A 20,611-nucleotide genomic window follows, 5' to 3' on the forward strand; every position below is an offset into this window, starting at 1 on the left:
CCTCCTGCAGGACTGTATGAAGCCAGCATCTGAGGGACTGACAGATTCAGCACAGGCTTCTGCTCCTCCCAGGAAACAGCTGCACTTCCCAGCACAGCCCATTGCAAGCTCCAGGCTCTCATTCATTCCTCTCGTGACCATGCACACAGGGTTAGAAGGGAATGAGAGGAATCCTAAGCCACAGGGACCATGTCAGCAGCACCAATAATAATAAGAATAGTTTGCAAATCACCACTTTAATAGGATATTACACTGCTAAAGATCCATCTATGTGGCAAATAAGGTGGTCAACGCTGTTAGCAAAAATCGGTTTAAGGGCACGTTCACACGAATACGGAACCATTCATTTCAATGGTTCCGCAAAAAAAAAAAAAAAAAGAATGTACTCCGTATGCATTCAGTTTCCGTTCCATTGAAAGATAGAACATGTCCTATTATTGCCCGCAAATCACGTTCCATGGCTCCATACAAGTCAATGGGTCCGCCAAAAAAACGGAACACGTACGGAATGTACTCCGTATGTCTTCCATATCTGTTTTTGCGGAACCATCTATCGAAAATGTTATGCCCAGCCCAATTTTTTCTATGTAATTACTGTATACGCCATACGGATATACAAAACAGAACTGGAAAAAAAAAATTAGGAAAAACCGGATCCGGGAAAAACGGCCTGCAAAACACTAAAAAAGACATACAGCCGTGTGAACGAGCCCTAAGGGTCCATTCACACATCCGCAATTTTGTTCCGCATTTTGCAGAACAGAATTGCGGACCCATCCATTTCTATGGGGCTGCACAGTGTGCGGCCCGGCTCCGGAAATGCAGACCCTGCACTTTTGGGTCCGCATTTCCGTTCCCAAAAAAATATATAATTGCGGACAAGCATAGGCATATTCTATTAGTGCGGTCCGCAAAATGCGGAATGCACATTGCCGCTGTCCGTGTTTTGCGGATCTGCAAAACACGTTACGGACGTGTGAATGGAGCCTAAGGGACACATTCCATAGATTTTCCTTTTCCCATTAACATATGCATTTCAGGGTCAGAGGTCAGCAAAATCATTCCAGCCAGTGGGGTTTGGTGGCACCCACATATAATATATTGCTAGCAGATGCATTAAAAATGAGGGCCCTTTCACATGGGGCAACAATCAGGGACAAAGACTTCTTCTCCTGCCTAATCATCCCCCCTTGTAAACATGCCACCATTGATTGTGGCATTACAAATGATGTTTTTTTGGCTGCACATTGCCCTGAAATCAGTATGAGGATGAAAAATTATTATTATTATACTCCTTTATATAGGGCTGACATATTCCGCAGCGCTTTACAGACTTTAGCATCACGCTTTCGCCCAATGGGGCTCACAATCTAAGACTATCGATACCTGCTGGGTATAAATGTAGGTAAGGACTGGCAAGCGACATGCTGTTATCATTGATCGACGCTCGCTACTGCTGGGCAGAATATTTGCGTAAAAGGCCCCTTTCAGACGAGCGAGTTTTCCGCGCAGGTGCAATGCATGATGCCGCGCCCGCACTCAATCCGGACCCATTCATTTCAATGGGTCTGCGTACATGAGCGTTGTTTTTCACCCATCACTTCTGCGTTGCGTGAAAATTGCAGCATGTTCTATATTCAGCGTTTTTCACACAACGCAGGCCCCATAGGGCTTCAGTGATAAACGCATCGCATCCGCAAGCAAGTGCGGGTGTAATGTCTTTTTCACTGAAGGTTGCTAAGAGATGTTGTTTTTCTATCCCGCACGTGAAAAACGCATTAATGCGCATTTCACTCACGCAATAAAAACTGGACGCAATCGCAAACAAAACTGATTGAACTTGCTTGCGAAATGGTGCGAGTTTTCCTGAACGCATCCGGGCCTAATCCGTCATGCTCGTGTGAAAGAGGCCTAATGGGAACCACTAAACTAAGGTCCTTTTGATCCAGACTGATGTTTCATGCAATTAATCAGGAATGAACCAAGCTTACCTAATAATTGCCTAATCGTCAGCCGAGAGGAGGGCTGCATTTTGATGAAGCAATCACCCCCGAAGTAGGGGGACAAGTGATCACTATTTTGGCACACTGGCAGTTTTACTTGGGAGTGGCGAGAGTCAGGCAGCGGGTTCATCCCTGGCAAATTTACTGAGATTATGATCCATTCGTTCCCAATAATTGGTGTGTAAAAGGTGTTGGTGATCATTTGCTTGTCAGTCAGGCCATTCGGGGGCATTTACCAAGACCGTTTTTTTTTTACACGGTCTTTGTTCACACTGCAGTTATTGAGAGCCAAAACCAGGTGCAGGTCAAAAATACAGAACAGGTGTAAATCTTTCAATTATACCTTATCTCTGAGTAGGCTTCACTACTGGGTTTGGTTCACAATAAGCCATTGATTCCCCCCCTCTGCCAGAGGATTTGCCTAATTTATGACAAAGTATGGTCCTTGTCATATATATAGGATGCACCCTCAGCAGTCCATGCACCTGCAGTCATTTTTACTCCACTTTGACATAATTGTATTATTCTACAAATGCTCAGCCCCGATAATTAGCCTGATTATGGGTATAACCACATGGCCATAAAGTCACAGCAGGCTCTAGTTAAACTAATTAGGACCCCACTGTTTAGGAGGTCTGTATTCTTAAAGGGTTTTTTAGAGATTTTCATAATGAAGTCCAATCTTCAGGGTTGGTAATCTCGTAGGGGTTGTGCACCCCAAAGAACAGTTGTAGTAAGAGTCCGCAGTGCTCCACGAGCGCTTCGGCCACTTCCGGGGCCATGTGACATCACATTCATCATTTACATGGTCACGGCACAGCTCTGCCCAATTCAAGTGAAGGCTGCAGCACTCACCGGAGCTCCAGTGAGCGCTGCGGCTTTCTTGAAATAGCTGAGTGGCGGGGATGCCAGAAGTCGACCCCACTGATCTCACATTGATGACCTTTCCTGAGGACAGGTCATCAATATATAATGACTGCACAGGGTGGGTGTAACCCATTGGTCAGGGATGAACATTTTTTTTTTTTTTTTATCAAAACGTGACTTTGTTGGCTGCAATTTTTTAAGCAAAAATAGCCACAGCCCAATGTTAGGTGTTAGCCAAAGGGAAATGATAAAACATCCAAAAAAGACTGCGTTTTCTGTAGCAGTGTGTTAGGGCTCTTTCACACGAGCGGATGCCATGCGGGTAATCTGCTGCGTGAATGACAGCCAAGCCCCATTCCGGACAGCAGACACGGAGCATTAGCATGATTAATAATGCTCCATGCCTCTCTGTGATCTCTTTACCACAAAATCACAGCGAGATAAAGTTGTCACCGTGATTGTGTAGTAAAAAGATCACAAAGAGCATTATTAATCATGTTAATGCTCCGTGTCTCTGCTGTCCGGAACGGGGCTTGGCTCTCTTTTACGCAGTGGATTCCATGCACAGGATCCACTCGTGTGAAAGAGCCCTTAAGGTTAATAATAGTCTTTTTTTTTTTTCAGCTTTTGTTTTCTTTTGCTTACAAAGAAATTCTTGCTCTTTCCTCTATACAAAATTATATGGGAAAACATCTGCAAAAAAAGGCCACACCCAAAGCATGCTGCAATTGTAAAAAAAAAAACAAAAAACTTGACCCAAATACTGCAGCCTGTTTGTCGTGCGTTTAACATTTTCCATGGATATTCCTGCCACATATGGAGCGAGAGTTTATTGGCTAAAACATGTTGCAAATCCCCTAAGAAACAGCAGAAAAAACTAGGTGCGACACCAACCTTACTGCTCTTTTTGTCCATACCACAACTTTTTTTTTCAGTAACATTTCTAAACTGTGAACCATGTTTTTTTTATCTGCGGTTTTTCCTCTTTATAGAAATGTCAAAATTCTCCCAAAAAAAACCACCAAAAGCCTCAGCATACTGCTTTTTATTTTAAATGTCGGAGAACCCCAAAAAAAAAAAAAAAAGGCCACCTAATTAGTAAAAACACCAATAGCAGAAGAAAACAAAAAAAGTGTCCCGCGTTTCATATTTCCCAGACTTTCACCTAAGATCTGGAACTGGTGCTTGTACAGTAAAAAACTGCACTAAACTCCAAAACTAAAATGCCATTAAAAACCCACCTTTAGGGTCCTTTTACCCTTGCAGATATAGGACAACATGTCCATGATTGCTCATTACTTGCACCTATAGTTAGTATCGGTAATACGATCTCTATGGCTTTCACAGGCGAACGTGCTGCCGACAACTTAGCATTGCTCATTTGTTGGGTGACAGGTAACATGCTTACATGGCGCAATGATGGTGTGTATGAATGTTCGTTCTTGATCATCAGCCTGGGTAAAAGGGCCATTACTTAGGGTCAATGATCATGGCTGTACAGTGCGACAATACAGTACCTAATGACGACTATGTCCAGCAGCATACTTCTAGATTTTATTACGAATCCATACAGAACAAAATATGTTCCATTGCATGCCGTGTTGTGTACATGAGTATGCCATGCATATTTTACATTGAAGTCAAATTAGAGCTATATGGAGATACAGTGATGTCGTTATGCCCCACTATTAGGGCTCTATACCTGACTTTTTCAGTGCGGAGGCACGGACCCAGAAGCACTTTGCAGTTTTTTAAGTCAGCTTCCGATCCGTGCCTCCGCGCCACAAAAAATAAGACATGCCCCATCTTTGGCTGCATCTTGTGGATCACGGACCCATTCAACGGGTCAGCATCCGCAGCACAGAGTACGCACGGCCACTGCACATATATTGAGGTCTGCAATGCGGGCATGGAGCCCTTAAAGCCTCATGCAGACATCCATGGAACACTGTCCGTGAGATACCGGACTGGCATTGCAGGAGTGCACATAGTCATAGCAACCAAAGACGCCGTGCGCTCCCGCAATGCCAGTCCGGTATCTCACGGATCGTGTTCCACAGATGTCTGCATGAGGCTTAAAGCGAATCTGTTACCAGCGACCTCCATCTCAAACTGTTTGCATAGACACAAAGCTGCAGTTCACCTGATTAAAATACTTTCTTTCGTTGATCTGAGGCTCTTTTCAGGAGTTATACTTTTTCTTTATGTGAAAAATCTGCCTTTGGTGCAGGGTGGGCGTCACCATTGCGTTTGTTCCACCCAAGCTCCACTAATTTCTGTGGCCAGCCTCTCCCTGGCTGCCGTGCCACTGCCTGGTCCTATCATTTAAAACACAGTGGGAGGGGCTGGCCACAGAAATGAGTGGAGCTTGGGTGCAACAAGAGCAATATTGAAGCCCTCATTGCACCAAAGACCTAATTAGCATATTAAGCAAAAGTATAACTCAGGAATGGAGCCTTAGATCAACAAAAGAAAAACTGTGAACCACATCTATGCAGTTAGATAGGGAGGCTGTTGGTGTCACCGTGATCTTGGACTATTATTTGCAGTAATAAATGAGTAGTATTGCAGAGTCCAGATCTTCATTTATTTTCCTACTGCCCCGCTCACCTACTGTCAGCACTTAAAGCCGCACTAAAATACATTGTCCGGACTGCTGTGCTATCACAATGGAGAGCAGTCCTCACAGTGTATTTCAGGGCAGCAGGGGGGGAAAAAAAAGCCTATATTACAAACATTACTTTTCGGGAAGAATACAGTGGTATATGGAGGCACCATACAATGGCTTATCTACAGCCCTGTAATACAAAACCATAGGGACTGCGGGTGGCCCCTTTATTATTCTGTATATTACACATCTTTGTAATAGATTCGCATTGCAGTTGTCTATTTTAGTTGCTCGTTAATCAAACTTAATATTGATAATCTAAGTTTGGATTATTTGAACTACAGTTGGTAATTGTCCTTGTGTTCACCATATGTATGCTACATGCATCCTCAATATGGCCTCCTAAATAGGGAATTCCGCAGGAACTACTATCACTAAGGCAGAAACCTTGAAGATCAACGACAAAATTGATGGTGGCTTCGAGTGTTGTCAACCAGATACATTTATATATCCCACATTGTTGAGCAATACTTAAATATGCTGAAACATCTATGATATGAACCTATAAACACGCAGTGAGAATTGGTTCTCGAGTCTGCAGGTCAGGTGTCATCCATGAACCAGGAAGAGAACCTGCTTCTAGTAATACAAAGCGACTTATAAAAAACACAGAAAAGAAAAAACCTAAACATAGTGGAATCTGTAAATTGAGAATACAACATATGTAACAGGAACTCGAGGTAATGAGACGAGGAAAGAGAAGGATGGCAAAAATCCCCATAATATAGAGGTGCAGAACTGGCCCGACCAGATTCTCTTTCAGAGAGACATGACATCTGCTCATGAACCTGAAAGCCAGGTTTTGGACATAAATACAACAGGTTCCCAGAATAAAAATTAATAAAAAAAAATCTCACCTTAGCAGACTGCATAGTGTCCCAATGACTTGTGTGTGAATTAACGGTCCATAATATGGAAGTTAGCATCTAATGGACCATGCTTTCTACAGAAAACATATGCAATATCTGCAGAAACATGTTGTCACGAGGGTGTCAAGACCCACGCCTGACTCCGTTATACCCGGGGTCAGTAAGTCACAGCGGTTGGCGGCGCGCTCTATGTAAGATAGGGCTGTTTCCTTATGGCAGCTTTCTGGGTTTGCTTTGCAACCCTTTTTGGCTCACTCAGGGATCCGTAGCTCCTTCTCCTCAGCTGTTCCTTGTCCAGCACTCCCAACCTCCTTATAGTCCCCTCTCACACTTCTCTGGTTGCCAGATATAGAGCTTCCTGCCTGGACTCATTCTCTGGTTGTTGGTCCAGAACATTTCCCTCCGGATCCCTGTTGGACCTTTGTGGTCTGCTGTGGTCGCCCACCTGGGTTTATATGTTTGTCTGTACTCTCCCTGGTGTTTCCCTCTTAGTGTCAGTGGTGCGGACTAGCGATCCCACCGGCCCGCTCACTATCTAGGGCTCATTTTAGGGAAAGCCAGGGTTTAGGCACGTGATCGCCGCACGGGTGAGGAACCCGTCTAGGGACGTCAGGTGCCAGCCACAAGGTGAGTCAGGGGTCACCACCTTTCCCTCTCCCTTGGGCAGGGCTTTCCCTTTTCCCTCCCTGTGCATGACGCCGGTCATTACACATGTCCCTGCAGAATATGTGAACCCCATAACATCTCCACCATATTACACACCAACAAAAGACCTTCAGCCTCATTCAGTTGGCAATAATATGGTCACAATCCAACCCGATCAAAGTGATCTATCATGCTGTCACATTATGGCCTTATGAATGAAGCCTAATGTTACTACGACAAAATTCTCCCAATACTGGTTTTGTCTGCAGTGGAGACCAGCTGCCCCTATTTGAAAAATCAGGGAGAGGGCTGTGAACCTGTAATTCATTCTAAGGCCTCATGCACATGACCGTTGTGTGTTTTGAGGTCCGCAAACCATGGATTGTGTCCGTTCCGCAATATGCGGAACGGCACAGACAGCCTTTATTATAACTGCCTATTCTTGTCCGCAAAGCACGGAGTGCTGTCTGCATCTTTTGCGGCCCCACTGAAGTGAATGGGTCCGCATACGAGCTGCCAAAACTGCAGCTCGGATGCGAACCAAAACAACGGCCGTCTGCATGAGGCCTAAGTGGTTTATAAAAAAAAAAAAAAAAAAAAAAAAAAAAAATGCATGGCTGGACAGCTGCTTCAAAGTGGTTGGCCCATGTCATACATTGAGCTAGGCTATGCCCCCCCCCCCCAATGTCTGATAGGATATCTCTAAAACAGAGCAGACAGTAAAGACCATCGATTTCTACATGAGTGCCAAAACAAGCCAGATGGCTCACTCTGCTATTTTGGGAAATCTTATACAAATTAATGGGAAGCATACTGCGCATTCACTTCCATAGGGTTGACGGAAATAGCCGAGCCAGCGATCTATTTTCGGCAGTCCCAAAGAAATAAATGGAGGGCGGCTGCAAAAGCACGGTCTGCGCTCCTCTTTTTGGGCCCATCATCAGGCACTGGGGGCATATCCTATCGATATGTCTCTCCAATGTATGAAATGACACAACCCCTTTAAAGAGGTTGTCTCATGGCAAAAACGTACCCCCTATCAACAGAACATGGGTTCGTGTTCCCCATTTAAACGCTGTGGCAGACACGCATGCATGGCTGTCGCTCCATTCAGCTCTAAGGGACTGCTGGAGAGTACAGGCGCTCTGCCATCTCTGAATGGAGGAGCAGCACACAGGCATTCCATTGAAATGGGGGAACACAAGCCCCCATTATCGTGACCAGCAGGGGCCTCAGTATTCAGTGCAGGAAGCCTTAGGATATGGGCAGCACTGGATGGCACATTGAGTCCCTGAGGCTTCATATTACAAAGCTGTAGAGACTGCATGAGCCGCCATATGGTGCTCTGTGTATAATCGTACTAAGAAATTATCTGCACAAAAATGCAGTCAAACTCCCCAAAAAAGATCTATAGGTGCCATATTAGTTCCCCGTATAACTTGCATATATCCTTAAAGGAATATGTCACTTCTCCTGACAGGTCTGTTTTAATACATACTTGCATTCCCAATAACGTAAATTGTGAGCATCTCTTCTTATAATGCTGTATTGTGCCGTCCCTATGTTACTCCTCCTAGAAGTTTGTATTATGGGTTAGACCAGTGTTTCCCAACCAGTGTGCCTCCAGCTGTTGCAAAACTACAACTCCCAGCATGCCTGCACAACCAAAGACTGTCCAGGCATGCTGGGAGTTGTAGTTTTGCAACAGCTGGAGGCACACTGGTTGGGAAACACTGGGTTAGACAATACCATCCATTGCTGACAATGCCAGACACATACTCCTTTGACAGGGGAAAATTATAGCACCCAGTTGACAATTCATTCAAAACTTTCCAAGAGGAACAGCAGAGGAACAGCAAAATGCAGAATTCTTAAAAAATAAAAATTTGCTATTTCATGAGGAAAACAAAGTATTTCATAAAACAGACATGTTGGGAGCGCTCACAGGTCTTTTTGAAAAGCTGAGAAAATCAAGTGCAAAATCATATTTGTAGAAACCAAAACCACAGAAACCTAATCACCGCAGTGGTCCTTCGTGAAGATACCAAATCCTCCAACTTGTTCACCTGTAAAAAGCCTAAGATGACATTCTGTGTGGTGGCACATGTTGGGGTGACCAGTGAGGAGTGTTACAATTTGGCGAGTCCACAGAATGGTTTAATATGCCAAAGACAAGGAAAAAAGAAGAAGAAAAAAAAAAAAAAAGATCTTTATTGGAACACATCTGAACATCAGATATACTCTGGTTTCAGTTGGGTGGAAATTGTGCACCTCTTGTGGGACATTGAAACCCAAAGGACATCAGCAGGGAGGAGGGGGCATGTCCTAAAGGAGTTGTAACAGGAGCGGCAAATGGCAATTTTTTGTTTAGTTAAATCCCTGCAAGCAGCAAACCCGTTTAATTTCTGAAAAGTGAGGGTTCCCTGCCAAAACTGAACCGTGAGCCCTAATGAGTCTTTTCCCTATCGGCCTTGGGTGGCTCGTAGCACATACAGCATATGCCATGTGCGCCCTCACGGAACAAAGGCTTTGGGGACAAGGGTAAGCTCAAAGAGTCGTGTCCCCCCTTCCCCCACAAGCACTGCTTCAGGAAAGTACACAGAAAAAACCTATAAAACAAGCAAGTGTTCTAACCCCAACCCCTGGACGTGGGATGGAGGAGTGGAAATAGTCAAGGGCATGGATTTAACCTGAAAGAGGCCTGTGCTACGGATGCACCCATTCATTGATATTTTACAATTGCTCATTTGAAATAAAGATGTCCCTAGGAAAAAAAAAACATGATTCCCTTCAGCACCCCCTGCCCCTTTTCCACCATCCCACATGAGGAGGAAGGAGAGGTGTCCGCTGCTCCTGCCGCTCTGATTTCCCAATGGCTGATGATTCTGAATGGTCTGAAATTAAACATGAATCATATTAGTAACAGGATGAACACACTGATGTAGAGTTCATGTCAAACGCATCATAAACTGCAAATATGTGAACATGGCCTTACAGGAGTTTCACTAACCGCTATGTAAAGGGGTTGTCCCATCTAAAACATTGATGACATGGCATATCCCAGTGATATCGGTCAGACAGGTGCAGGTCCCAGAGGTCCATAACGGGGACCCTGAAGTGAATGGAGAGCAGCCACGCACGCACGGTGTGCTCTCCATTCACCACAATGGGAATTTCAAAAACAGGCAAGGACGCCTATCAACTATTTTGGGAACTCCCATAGCGATACATGGAGAGCATGCTGAGCATGTGCAGTGTGCTCTCCTTAACTTCTGGGGCCCCATGGTTGGGACTAGCACCTATATGACCATAACAACCCATCCTAGCGATATGCCATCAATGTCTAAGAAAGGCCAACTTCTATAAGCCATACAAGTACGTCCTCTTGTAGGTACAACGGTAAGATACTCCCCTCCCCCCCCCCCCCCCCCCCCCCCCCACAATTTCTCTCTGGGATTTTACTACTCTTTAGGATAGGTCATCAGTATATGATCAGTGGAGGTCCGTCACCCGGGGACCCCCGCCGATCAGCTTTTTGAGAAGGCACCAGCGCTCCTGTGAGTGCTCCGGCCTTCTCACAGCACCACATATTGTATAGTGGCTGTGCTAGGTATCACGCTCAGCCCCATAGAAGTAAATGGGGGCATTGGCGCAATACCAGACACAACCCATGGTCTAGTGTGGTGCTGTTTGTGGAGGAAAGCTTACCGAGATCCTTTAAACCCAGAGACCATGAATAAAATGTATTACAGTTAAGGACAGTAAAGTTTTCCCTTCCCATTTGCTGACTGCACATGTACATAGAGTTACCTTACCCTGGATGCACGCTTATAGGAACTAACTGAGGTCATTTCAGCAACTTTATCAAGACCAGGAAAAGCCCCTTTTGAACTAATCTAACATCCTGTCTGCATGGTGTGAGAAGCAGTGGCACAGACGGCACGGATGTTGTCACCATCTATTGTCACTTGCCATTATCAGTAGGAAGCGTCATCACCGCAGTGTTTGACATTCACTGGTGTTTCATAATCTTGCTAAAGATAAAGGATCTTTCTGTCCTAATCTCATATGCTTTCGACCTCAAAATAAGGGAACTCACTCTGAACATCTGCTGGGTAACACAAAGCAAAACGACTTCATGAACTGCAGCGCAGGAGCATATAACTGGCTTTCTATACAACTTGCTAGGCCGCCTTAGCTGATTCTTGCTGCAGTTTAGAAGCTATGAGCCATGGCTGCCGTCTGCTCCCATCAATGCAGTAGAAGACCGATCATCAAGATCTCCTGAGCTCCGGTCTTCTGTGCACTGAAGGGTCACATCACACCCAATGGGCATAGCTACCATACTTATTCATCCTGCAAAGTCATGTACTCTATATAACTAATAATACACTTAGAATTCATCAAGGTTTTTGAAAAAATTCAAGGTCACGTTTGGTCCATGAACCTATGGTCATGATACAGTCCAGGAGCTATGAAAACATCGTAGCTTATTCTCCTACACTGCTTGCATAGCTCCAATTCATAAAATAAGGCCAGGTTCAGAGTGAGAAACTCTGTTGTAATAATTTGTACTGACATTACGTCTGATGATTTCAGGCAATCATTATAATGCTGCAGAATCCAGGATGGGAGACCACGCTCCCACATGGAGCACGTTTCTCACAGTGAACTCGTTTGCCTCAAACTGGCCTTATGGAAACCGAGGAGGGCCGGCTCGCTTGGCTGTTTCTGTAAGCCCGGCCACTCGGACATCAGCTCTAACAGTTACTTGCATCCACTGCCACCCACCTATGTGAGCTTCTTGGCCTTGTTATACAGAGAGTCCACCACTTTGCTCATGTTCTGAATGGTTTCCAGAGCAGCTTCATATGTCTTATCTACAGGCGGTTCATCAAAAATGATCAAGACCCCCTCTCCCTGATCTAGGATACCTGTAAACATGAAGCGAGAAGACGATTAAACACTCAAATCGATACAATGGAAAACTTGTGGTAAGTGACAGCTAGGCAAACTTAGCTCTGGGAGCTAAATATACAACATATAGACTGTGCTGTCAGGCTGCAGCTTCTGCTGATTAGCAGCTAAATAAGCCAGATATAAGTTAATCACCCAATAAGTTGAAATAAAAATCCTTAAAGGGAATCCTTCACTGTTAAACCTGGTACAATGCCTTGTAGGGCAGCTCAGCTAAATGCAATACCTTTCACTCGGTGATCCGTAGTAACATTTAGAGGAAAAAGTACTTTTAATCCATATGCAATGAACAGTTTAAGTGCACTGAGGGCAGGACCAACCCACTCAGTGCACAACTGCTCCTCCTGCTTCCTCTGCCAGCCCCTTCCTCTCCTTGACTGACAAGGCCAGGAGAGACGAATATGAAGGAAACTGGCCTGCCGTCCCAGGAAGAGGGAGGGGCTGGCAAAGGAAGCAAGGGTGCACAGAGTTGGGCCCTCCCTTGGCACACTTAAAAGGCTATTTACACCATTTGGGGCAATTTTTTTTTTTGTTATTTTATTGTACTCATTTTGAGCTAAAAATCTTTTTATTAATTGGTCCTTATTACAAATATGGAACCCTTTTTTCTTTACAGGGCTGAGATGCTCTAATAGAGGGATTTTCTCTCTGCTCCATCAGCCAGCTAATCTGAAGGGCTCCTTTGCTCTCTGACATTATAAACACTCATTGCAGCTTAGCTCTTATTGTACTGATAAGAATGTGGCTTAAATAAGTGTTTATGACCTCTTAGTAAAGTAGATATAAGGTAAAAGCTAAAGTAATGCAATGCTTACAGCATTAGCAATGCGCCGCACAGACCTATGAGAAGGAGCGACCGGCGGCCACAGCGCACGTGAGTATAATGCGCTGCTCTCTGCTCACTAACATACCATGGCAGCCAGGACTTCAGTAGCGTGACTCCTGGCTGCCATGGTAACCGATCGGAGCCCCAGCATTACACTGCTGGGGCTCCGATCGGAACTGCAAACTGCCACCAATGATGGGGGGGGGGGGGGGGGGACACTGTGGCCACTGCCACCAATGATTAATACTGGGGAGGGAGGAGGGGGGGGGGTTGCAGGCAGATCAGAGGCTGGGGGAGGAGGCAGATCAGAGGCTGGGAGGGCACAGGAGAGGCTGGCGCCATGGTCAGCTCCCTGCTGTTGTGTGCCCAAAGCACAGGGCAGCAGGGAGAGTGTAAAGTCCTATTCACCCTAATAGAGCTCTATTAGGGTGAATATGACAAGAGTTCTAGCCCTTAAGGAGGCCAATAGTTAATAAATAAAAAGTAAAGAAAAAAAAAAGTTTAAACACCCCCCCCCTTTTCTTATTAGATTATATTTCTCGATTCATTGAGTAATCGATAGAATACTCGATTACAAAAATATTCGTTTACTGCAGCCCTAGTCCCAACTCCATTTATAAGGCAAGTAATCCCACTTATTAAACCTGACAGGGCACACCTGTGAAGTGAAAACCATTTCAGGTGACTACCTCTTGAAGCTCATCATGAGAATGCCAAGAGTGTGCAAAGCAGTAATCAAAGCAAAAGGTGGCTACTTTGAAGAACCTAGAATATGACATTTTCAGTTGTTTCACACTTTTTTGTTATGTATATAATTCCACATGTGTTAATTCATAGTTTTGATGCCTTCAGTGTGAATCTACAATTTTCATAATCATGAAAATAAAGAAAACTCTTTGAATGAGAAGGTGTCCAAACTTTTGGTCTGTACTGTAAATCTAGCAGAGCAATGAATGGGTAGATCTCTGGCTCCATGTGAGGTACAGGGCTGATTCTAGCTTTGTTAGAAACACATTGTCATGTATATTTTTACATGAATCATGGGATTCAATTAAGTGAAAGGTATCATTACATTCCGCTCAGCTAGCCCTACACAGCACTGTGAGTGGTTTAACAGGGAATTTCCTGGTTACTGACTCCCTTTGTTCCTGCCAATAAGCACAAGAAACCGTGCCGAAACGGGGGTCTTATCGCAAAAAAATATGGTTTTCAAACTGACCGTTAAAGGCAGAGCCGTTTTGTGGGTCAAACTGTTCTTTATCTGCAAGACTGCATAGCCATGAAAAATGTGCTGCATGTCGCCATGGGTCTAGTTGCATCTCGGTGCTGAACCAGCCTAAGATGACTGTTAGCACCAATGCATACCTTGTGCGATCATACAACTCCAGTCCTAGTCCTTAAACGGTGATCTCTATAAAAAGGGCAACATAATACTTTACCTTTCATTTCAGACAAGTGGGCCTTGTGACAGTCAAGATCCTGTAACCCACAGACACGCTGTATATTCCATACTCTGACAGTAAGTAAAATGCAGGATTTTTCTTTTTTACCACGAAGGCAACTGAACTATTAAGAAAAATCTAAGCTCTTTACATAACACGTATTTAACTGGCCTCCAGGGAGCGCTCATTTTCCTGATCCTTTATCTCCAGTACGCAGGCTGCGCTCTGAGCCTCCGCTAATCCTCTGTGCGGATGTGCTAATAAATTCTGCCCAGATGGCTGTGAACGTCTTATTTAGGCTGAATGTACCAACATATTAAACCCTTTCTTGTCAGGCAAGGCTCGACACGCAAAAAAAACAAGTAAATGTCATGAGTAAAGCTCTAAGTCATGTACAACCAGGCTGAATGTATTTCTCACCGTGAAATTTCTTGTCTAGGATCATCTGGGAGAGTTTGCGTTCTACATCAGGCTGCAAGAAGAAAGATGGAGGAATAGGATTTAAAAAAAAATGACTTCTACAGACTTTTCAGCAGGAGTGGGGTACTGATCTATTGGTGGATTTTTGGACTGTAGTCTAGCCCATGGCCAAAGACACCAGGGAAACTATTTAGAGATCTGTAGATAACTATACCGTGATAAACCATCTGTAAAAGCTGAAAATCGGCAGTCTGAATTATGAGCATGTGGCTATGCAGCTGCTGGAAGCTCATACAGGGATGCACGTTTACAGCTAGTGAAGCCGAAATATGCCCACTTCATTGGCGCTGCACAGCAGCCACGCTTGTAGCCCAATGCATTCAATGTCCAGCGCCCATGTGTGAAGGGCAGTGGTGGGTGCAAATGCAAGGTCTATTATAGTATATTGGAGAAAAACGTGAGCGTGCTAAGCCGCTTCTGAATTTCGTTTGCATTTGCACCCACCGCCCTGCTGTAAATGCGGCACCCCTGGTCTTGGGATCAATTGGATGCACTGACAAGCTGAATGTCTCATGGTATTCCATGTATCAGCAAACCTGGGAATCAGGTGAAAAAGTTTGCTCCTCGCTAGCCAAGGACTAGACATCCCTGCCCTCAGATTTCTTACCTTTGACAGTTTGATGAGACTGGATATGTGAACAATCTACGGGAAAAGTAGAAAGAAAATACATCTAAAAGCTGAAGTGACAACAGACCATATAGGAAAGTTCTATGAAGAAAATTTAATAGGGTTTTCTGGGATTTTGATTTGGATGACCTATCCTCAGGCCCATTCAATTCAATGGGACTGAGCACGATACCAAGCAAAGCCGCTATACAAGTGTACGGTGTTGTGCTTGGTAAGCACGGAGAAGGCCGCGGTGCTCACAGGAGCCTTCTCAAAACTGCCGGTCAGCAGGGTCCCGGGTGTCCGACCACCACCAATCAGATACTAATGACCTATCCTGAGGATACGTCATCAGTATCAAAATCCCGGAAAACTCCTAGAAAGAGACTGTCTGTCTATGGACAATCCCTTTTTGTTAGATGGCTATCCTAAAATAAAATAAAATAAAATAAAAGTTGATCAAGGTAGGTGTACCCTGCGATTATCTGTAGTCTTGTAGCGGAAGTGACTGGATGATCATGAGTTCTAACGCCTGTGCACAATACCAAGCAGAATTCAGACCTCTGTACAATTTATTAAAATGACTGATCTGACAAGACCAAGAGAGTCTTCACAATATATCCTGCTAGTGAAGATGGCTGGATCCTCTGACCACTGGGGGTATCGGATGTCTGTCATGGCATCATGTCAGGCGACCATATTTTTCATCCCTGCGCCATCTGCATTGTTTTGCAAATACCCATTCATTTCCAGGGGGCCATGCGCACATCCCTGTTTTGCATCTGTGGCCATTCCAAATCATAGAACATGTCCTATTTTTGTCCGTGTTGTAGATGAGAATTTTTTTAGTCCACTTAGAGGCCATGAACCTGCGATTGTTAGGGTCCATTCACACGTCCGTAGTGTATTGCAGATCCGCAAGACACCCGGCTGGCAGCCCTATAGAAATGCCTATTCTTGTCTGCAATTGCAGACAAGAATAGGACATGTTCTATTTTTGTCCGGAGCCGCGGACCGGAAGATCGGGGGTGGCGCTACGGAAATGTGGATTCGAACAGCACACTGTGTGCTGTCCTCATCCATTACTGCCCCATAGAGAATGAATGGGTCCGCACCCGTTCCGCAATTTGCAGAACGGATGCGGACCCCATTCTGCGGACGTGTGAATGGACCCTTACTGTGCAATAATTCTGTAGTATCTTTTTTTTTTTTTACCATTACGTTGGGCGGTTGTCATGGCCCCCAGCTGCCATGACAACCACTCAACACACCCCAATGCAGTTCTAGGGGGCCAGAGGACAGAAGGAACCCTTTTCTTCTTGTCTAAACACGCAGATGCCACTGCCCACGGCATCTGAGGGGTTGAACTTCGTAGAGGAGTGCCTGCTGTATAACACAGCTGGCATAAGCACCTTTCCTGAGCCATCACGGTGCCATAATAGCATTTCTCTGAGTGCTAACTAGCTATCTGCATTTACATACCATTGCATCGGTGAGCGTTAAGGGGTTAATCTGTTCACAAACCTAGAGCAAACACCAGACGTCTGCCACTGGGGAAAACTTGTTTCTCCAAGGTAAGTGCCGTTTGATGGATCTGGTTCTAACTTATCCCCGTGCCTACTATAAAAATAACCATCTCATTCAGCCAAGAACAGACGAGACGGCTGCAATAAACATGGTCCAAACTTTAAGACTTTACCACGGCCCCATTACTTACCTGTACTCTAGAGAAAGGCTCAATGACTCGAATAAGATTCTGCTCCAACAGGTTGTCATAGAGTTTAGCCAGGTGAGTGCTAATAATGGGATCATCCCGCAACTCTGCCTTGTAATCTGTCAGTGCCTGTAGGATGAAGGCAGTGAGGAGAGTCATCTGATTCTACAATCAGTCCCAAAGAATGATATCCGAACCTGATGCAAGTCTTATAACGCAACAAACTCTTACCTTCTCAAAATTGGCAAGGGAGCGGTTCTTGCTGGCCTGAGCGACACACTTCAACGCTTCTGTCTGTAAGACAAGTATATATTTCAATTCCGTACTCAATTTCAAGGGATAAAGGGGTATTCTGCCAAATATTCTTGGAATATTCATACTGGTTCACAGGGGGTGGTCTTACCACAGATTGAGCAAGCAGTGGGTAAAGGAGGGCAGAAGCACAAATACAGCATACTTCCCATTATAGTCTATAAGACGTGTCAAGTCTATATGCCTTATTAGGATTTGTGGGAGTCATACGGGGAGGTCCATTTCTTGGGACCCCCTTCTATGTGCCAGAACACAGAAGCAGACCTTGTGGCCATGCATGATGTGGTATACTATTCATTTGTACAGTTGGCAAGTAATGCTACATTTTAGAGCCCTCCAGTAATCAGCTGTTAGTACTACAGATCCTCAATGTAAGCATGTTCCTTTCTGTATTACAGCATTAGGCTCCATTCACATGTCTGCAAATGAGTCCGCACCTGTTCCGCAATATCGGAACAGGTGTGGACCCATTCATTCTCAATGGGGCAGGAATGGATGCGGAGAGCACACTATGTGCTCTCCGCATTTCTGGAGCGCGACCCCGAACTTCCGGGCCTCGGCCCCGAACGCAGCTCCGCAAAAAAATAGAACATGTCCTATTCTTGTCCGCAATTGCGGACAAGAATAGGCAGTTCTATTAGGGGTGCCGGCCGGGTGTATTGCGGATCCGCAATACATCACGGACGTGTGAATGGACCCTTATAGGGAGCAAAATATGGCCCTAAATCTTAAAAATTAAATGCATGTGGTCCTGGAATGGTAACAGTAATTGCTGGGCACAGGTTTAACTGTAGCTAACGGACAGGGGATGCAAAATGAAGGTCCGCCTGTATCTCAAGGATAGGCCAACAATCAGATGGTCAGGGGTCTGACACCACAAACCCCCTGCCGATCAGCTGTCCAGGAGAAGCCCTGACACCTGAACTACACAGCTCCATCCACTGTTACTGCAGCGCTGCTTCTATTCTCTCAGCATTGCAGTAATCAGCCCCATCCATTACACAAGGAACAGAGCTGTGTAGATGCTGAAGCGATACCCAAACAGCTGATCAGCGAGGTGTCAGACCCCTGCCAATGTGACTAATCCTGGAGATAGGCTGTCCATAAAAAATCCTGGAAACCCCCTCTAGCACTAGCCTACGTAATCATGGTCATTGGGCAATATGGCTCCACATCCAGGAGACATTATTACGAACCACAACATTTTATATATGGCTAAAACGTTTCATATTAGAACATATATACAGTAATTATAGTAAATGGGTAGGGGCCCCACTGTACAGAGACAGAATTACTAACCTGCCGCCCAGCGTAACGGAGTGCCAGCTTCCCACTCACCAGGGCCTGAACATCTTCTGGTCTGTGGAAGGGAGGGAAGAAACTATCTGAGAAACATTCCATAATCTTGAGGCACAATGTTCTAGGATTTCACTTTGATAAGTATCAGGTAATCTCAAAATTACTGAAAATCCGCTTATTTCTAGCACTAGCGTTGTTGAAAAACAAAGCATCCTCGTAGTCAGGATCTAGGCTTCAAATGTATTTGCCAGCAATTCAGAAACTGCTTCTATGTATCTACATTATATCTACTAGAACCGGCAGATCGTTCACATCCACGCTCGCCTGCACCCTTGAAAACCAACCAGAATAAAAGAAATTCAAGACCTAGTAGTGTACAGGCAAACTGTGCAAGACTTCTTACAAGCCTGCAGATACTGGGCTACTCTGCGTTCTACATGGCTTCCCTTTCTTCTCCCCAAAACAATGTCGCTCTTCTCCGTGGGCTGTGTCTGGCACTGCATTCACTTGAACGAGGGTAAGCAGCAACCATTCACAGGCCACAGACAAGTGCTGATTGCGAGGAGACATCATGCAGATCTCTAAGCTCGAACAAGTTGTTTAAAGTGAGACTTACGTGTTCAACATGATCTTGCAGAGCAGCATGTACTTCAGGGCTGTGATAGCTCTGGGGCTGTCAATGGAATCATACCCTTCAAAAGCCTCATAAAAATAGGAGTAAGCCGTTTTCCAGTCCTTCTCCTCTGCTGCATGGATTATACCTGAAACGCAAAGCAAACGAGAGCGTGAAAAAGTGGGAGGCCACAAATTCTTTCAGACAGGTAATGTTAATTTATATATATGCCCATATAAGAACGCAATCTGCAGTGTACAAATGCCAGTTACTGACCTGACTGCATATCCAGTGCAGCCTGGAGCTTGGGTGGGCAATAGATGGCATTGGCTGTGGTACGGGCAGACGTTAGGGCGGCTCTGGCTTTGGGTAAGTTACTAAGGGCATGGTAGGTTTTGCTCTCCAGGAGTTGTACCTCCACCAAAAGGGCTTTGTCATCCATCTTTTTCAGTTCTCGTAGAAGCTGTGAACCTAATATATATAATAATAAAATGTATTTATATAGCGCCACCATATTCCGCAGCGCTTTACAAGTTCATAGGGTTCATGTACAAAACAAAAATAACTGGATAATATGCAACTGAAACAGTAGGAGTCAGGGCCCTGCTCGCAAGAGCTTACAATCTATGAGGAATTGGGGGTGACACATAAGGTAGTTGATTGTGATAAATAGGATTTGAGCCATTATTGAACAGACAGGAGTGCTGCTGGCCGATCTGCCTCGGGACTACTAGAGGATCGATTTTGTGCCAGAGGAGTTGGTGGGGGAAAGGTTTAGTCGGGGAATAGTCAGTTTAGGTAGCTTGATAAGGCTACTTTCACACTAGCGTTCTGGGTTCCGCTTGAGAGTTCCGTTTGAAGGCTCTCACAAGCAGCCCCGAACGCATCCGTACTGCCCCAATGCATTCTGAGTGGATGCGGATCCGCTCAGAATGCCTCAGTCTGGCACAGTTTGGCCTCCGCTCAGCAGGCGGACACCCGAACGCTGCTTGCAGCATTCGGATGTCCGCCTGGCCATGCGGAGGCAAACGGATCCGTCCAGACTTACAATGTAAGTCAATGGGGACGGATCCGTTTGACGTTGACACAATATGGCTCAATTTCAAACTGATCCGTCCCCCATTGACTTTTAATGTAAAGTCTGAACGGATCCATCGTCTGCATTATAGGAGCGGATCCGTCTGTGCAGACACCAGACGGATCCGCTCTGAACACAAGTGTGAAAGTAGCTTAAGCCTGCCTGAAAAGATGTGGAGATGGAGATAGCAAAAGAGCAGGCTGGATTAGCT

General features: G+C 45.1%; 1 protein-coding gene across 1 annotated transcript in view; it reads right to left on the reverse strand.

The window, feature by feature from the left end:
- Positions 1-9,246: 9,246 nt before the first annotated feature.
- Positions 9,247-20,611, reverse strand: part of PSMD11 (proteasome 26S subunit, non-ATPase 11) — a 28,653-nt gene continuing 17,288 nt past the window's right edge. The window contains exons 6-14 of the mRNA XM_044296798.1: positions 19,599-19,793; positions 19,326-19,470; positions 18,710-18,770; positions 17,330-17,392; positions 17,102-17,227; positions 15,385-15,420; positions 14,718-14,769; positions 11,844-11,986; positions 9,247-9,946 (exon numbers count right to left, since the gene is read on the reverse strand). Coding sequence (XP_044152733.1) covers positions 11,844-11,986; positions 14,718-14,769; positions 15,385-15,420; positions 17,102-17,227; positions 17,330-17,392; positions 18,710-18,770; positions 19,326-19,470; positions 19,599-19,793 — 821 coding nt within the window. The 3' untranslated portion in view covers positions 9,247-9,946. The remainder of the gene's footprint in view (positions 9,947-11,843; positions 11,987-14,717; positions 14,770-15,384; positions 15,421-17,101; positions 17,228-17,329; positions 17,393-18,709; positions 18,771-19,325; positions 19,471-19,598; positions 19,794-20,611) is intronic.

Source organism: Bufo gargarizans, chromosome 6 (genome assembly GCF_014858855.1).
Source record: "Bufo gargarizans isolate SCDJY-AF-19 chromosome 6, ASM1485885v1, whole genome shotgun sequence".
In the NCBI taxonomy this organism is placed as follows: Eukaryota; Metazoa; Chordata; class Amphibia; order Anura; family Bufonidae; genus Bufo; species Bufo gargarizans.